We start from the raw sequence: 4195 nt of genomic DNA, 5'->3' as shown, positions 1-4195 counted from the left end.
TTTACAAAAAAAATACCTATACCTACCTAAGTCAAAAAACCATTGAAAATCTATAACTTTATTTAGTCTTCTTCCTAATAATAAGAGCACCTTGCACTATTTCATAGATTTATAGCTATAAAATAGTGAAAGTAGTACTATAAAAAATTTATTCTAAATTCTACCTAGTGTCAACAATCACCTGCATCGAAATGTTTAGTTTTAAATCGTAATTTTATTGCTATTAGGTTCAAAATTAAATCAGTCCACAGTTATCATGGTCGCCCACACACGTCTCGCACATCTGTATTCATACTCACAAGTCGACCATTAGAAACGAACGATGGTCGCATACCAACATGCAAAACAAAACACTGACTTTAAATACAAAAATATTTATTTTAATACGTAGTTATAATTAAGACCTTAAATATTATATCACTTTAGACAGGTATTTCGTTTCCATGGGGGATGACGTTGTCCTTCTCCGTTACTTCCTCGCGTTCCGCTAGTGTTGTTGGTTCTTTCCTGTCATCTGACACCGGCTGGACTGTCGTTGTTGGTACATTTTTCTCTTCTTTCTGGTAAGGTGTTCCAGTCTCAACAATAGAAACATCGCGATCTGCACTGGCCTTCTTTTCACCAGTGGATTTTAAGGGAGCACTCACGATGAGGTAACCATCGCTGGATAGCTCAGCAGTCACATCAGACCCACTGCAATTGGCCGGCAGGCTGTAAGTATGGAAGAACTGGCTTGCGAACACATCGCGGTCGTCTTGTTTCGCCTCGTGAGAGCCTTGAACGAAGATGAAGTCTCCTTTCACTTTAACCTTCAGATCTTCCTTTTTGTAATCCTTCACGTTCACGATGACTTGGAATTTGTTGTCGTCAGTAACGATTCTTGGGCCGATATCGGCGAAACTGGGGAAGAGCCTCCAGAGCGGTGCGAAAAGGTTTCCGAAGAGGGGAAAACTGAACCATGGACTGTCGTCGAATTCTTCATCGGTAATGGTGGTGACGGGTCGTGGTACCGGTTTATCAGCTGGCAATGCAGCTACAGCTGCCAAAACAGCAAAAGCTACTAGAACTCGCGTCGAGAACATTTTTTACGTGCACACCGTTTGATTACAGTATATGAACTGAGTGCCGCGCCGGTGCCGAAGGCTATATAGATGAGGTGGGGACGCGGGGTGCGTAAGCGCATCGCGACGTTCGTGACGTTTATAGAGTTATAACGCAGAAGGGCAAATAGGTACTTGTAAACTTTTCTGTCTCACAGATGTTCAATTAAATATAATACTAAATTCTAGATTGAATGCTGTCAAAATACATTTGTAACTACATATCTAACAACTGTGCGTGACAAAAAAAATTATGTTTTCAAAATATGATATCAAGAGAATATTAAAAAATCTTAATATAATTGATATCCAAATATGTAATATACATCTACAGCGTATCTAAAACAGCCCTAATCTTCTTCGACCACATTATGCGTTTACCAAATCATTGTCTTCTTAAAGATAGTGTAACTAATGCTTCTATAAGGGCATACTACCTACAAATTATACGAGATGTACAAAATAAAAAGAGTTCTTTAATCCCAATTTATAAATAAATTAAAAGAAAACAAGTAACTAAAAGTGTACTATGGCAGGTAGAAAGTACATTAATATATAAGGAAAACTTGATATAATATTTAATTTGACACGTTTATTGTTTCCTTTATTCTGTAATATCTCTAAATGTTTCTTCGTTTAATTTGCCGTTAATATTTATTGTTACCTTACATTAAAATACTATATTGGAGTCAAATACATTATGAATCTTAACTAATGTAAAATAAGTTTATCTGTACTTGTATTTTGGATAGAAAAGGACATTTTTTTATCAAATCAGATAATATTATAAAATGTTAGGTAAAATATATCAATATTAAAAAATAATATAAATCTGCGGTTAAAATGAAAAGATTTTTAGTCGTTTGTTACCTTTTCGGTTGCCCTTGTGACTGCCGACCATATATCATCGAAAATGTTTAGGATTTAATTTTTATTCATTTATTTTTTTAATATAATAGAACAAAATGGAGATCTTTATTCAAATTGACATATTTACAAGTTCTTTTTAATCTTCGCTTTTTATAATTCTACTGTTGTAAGTTATTATCTACTAAGTAAAACCCGAAAAAAAAACTAACATTTTCTTTTTTCATCTTGCTCATGTATATGACAATTTTACATTTCTGTAATTACTGTGACTAGAATTAGCTTTTTCATTCTATTTATATATATTATGTGAAATAAACTAGTAAACATTAAAAGCTCAGTTCCCAGAAGCAATACCCTTTTACAAGTATGACTAATAAGCCAGCCATCATTACGCTCAACCATATTTTAGGGAACTCAACGATCCGGCCACACTGGTGTTGAGCAATCAAGAATTTATAGTAAGCACCTTCTGTTTTCTCAATAACGTAAACATCATAATCTTTGCCATCGATGTTTGACCTTGAAAGGCCGGCTTCTAGAGTTCTCGCTGAATTATCTCATTTTCTTCCTCGCTAGTTTTACTACGTGAATCAGGCTTATTATGTCTTCCGAGGGTACGTGGCTGAGTCAGCTGATGTTTGGAGTACGTGACAATTGTCTAACAGTATGAATAATAATTGTTGAAAGCGAGTGTTCTATCGCATAATTGTGTTAATCACGTTGTCACATTGTTTGAAAGAAATAGTTTTAGTCATGTAGGAATGTCCTTTAATGTTATTGTTCACTCATATATTTTTTTTTAACACCTTATGAAAATTGGTAACAGTTTCCTGAAAACCATACCATACAATATCATATCCGTCGTTATCAGTCCACTGCTTAAAATGAAAAAAAAAAGCTGCTTAAATTGAATAACAAAAATTATGTATTCAGCTAAATAAAAGCTACATCATTATCATTCCAGCCATTGTCTGTCCACTACCAGACAATGGCCTCGCCCATAGGCTGCCATAAGAAACGGTCCTGAGCCACTTGCATACACGACTCCTTGTAATGCATTTGAGAATTGAGAATCTCCTTTATGGAATCGATTTAAGACAATGAAACTGAAATCTTTCCGCTCTTTTTGAAGACGGCTAAAAAAAAGTTGAACATTGCTTTCAAAAAAACATTTCGGAGACAAAACAAAGATTTTAATAAAAGGAAACCCTTTGAGTGACTTTGTTATAATATATTTGAATGAATTTGTTTGGCCGGCCCGACCCTCTTTCCCTGAAATAAATAGAAGCATCATCTAAAATTAATTAAAAATTCCAAAATCTACAATTTCAGTATAATGAAATAAATAAATGCCTTTAATTCCAGGACTTGTTGTTGATTCGAAACATATATTTACAAAAAAAAATTAATTATTTATCATAAATAAATAAATTATTAATTATATAATATATTGTTATCTTGGTTTTTTTATACAACTTAGTATGGCAAACAAGCTGACGGCCCACCTGATGGAAAGTGGTAACCGTCGCCTATAGACATGAGCAGTACAATGGACACAACAGAGTTTTTTGCCCATGCGTTGGCATTCCTGTGGACTCAGGTGTTATTCCTCTGTACCCTATAAATTCACTGCCATATCCCACCTTTCAAACCGAAATATAGCCATGCGAACACAACTGCTGCACGGTTGAAACACGAACGGGACAGAGGTGCCCAAGCAAACAACTTTTGTACAAAGTCTCCCTCTGGTGGGTGGGTTTGGTGGAAAATAACTATTTTAGAGTTAAACTCGCCTTTGTGCATTTGTTTACCTCTGTCATATTTGTTATATATTACTAGTGTGTTACAATAAAGTATAAATAAATACAGTATTTTTATAAATATTGCAAAAAAGTATAAAATAAATAAATAATTTTCAAAGATTCTCAATTGGTCGCAGTTAATTTTTTATATATCATTAATAAAATTCTAAAAATGCATTTTTTTAATAAGCGAGAATGGCATGGTAACCCCGCTTGCGCTATCGGTATACACTGTCGAGGCACTAGTGAGAGATGACAGGTGAGGATAAAAGCGACGAATTTGACAATAATTAATCAAGATGGTTTCCAGGGGGAACCACGTGGAGGTCGACCTGACTCTAACAGTGCGTTAGACATTTGACACTTTACGGGACAGCGAATAAAACTGAATATAAGTCTATTTTTTTCTATTATTTTTTTACA

At 34.4% G+C, this 4195-nt stretch overlaps 1 protein-coding gene across 1 annotated transcript; it reads right to left on the bottom strand.

The window, feature by feature from the left end:
* Nucleotides 1-358: 358 nt before the first annotated feature.
* Nucleotides 359-1130, bottom strand: LOC113515858 (alpha-crystallin A chain). The gene has a single exon (XM_026900148.3). It carries the CDS (start codon nt 1080-1082, stop codon nt 423-425), a length of 660 nt encoding a protein of 219 aa, XP_026755949.2. The 5' UTR covers nt 1083-1130; the 3' UTR covers nt 359-422.
* Nucleotides 1131-4195: the final 3065 nt, after the last annotated feature.

The sequence above is a fragment of the Galleria mellonella genome, unplaced genomic scaffold (assembly GCF_026898425.1).
Source record: "Galleria mellonella isolate WM207_F2 unplaced genomic scaffold, CSIRO_AGI_GalMel_v1 utg200, whole genome shotgun sequence".
Lineage (NCBI taxonomy): Eukaryota > Metazoa > Arthropoda > Insecta > Lepidoptera > Pyralidae > Galleria > Galleria mellonella.
Note: the sequence above shows the minus strand (reverse complement) of the source record. Positions and strands in the feature narration are given on the sequence as shown.

Bases quoted from the DNA above. Each gene is read 5' to 3' on its own strand.
- LOC113515858 (XM_026900148.3), bottom strand. From the start codon at position 1,082: ATGTTCTCGACGCGAGTTCTAGTAGCTTTTGCTGTTTTGGCAGCTGTA.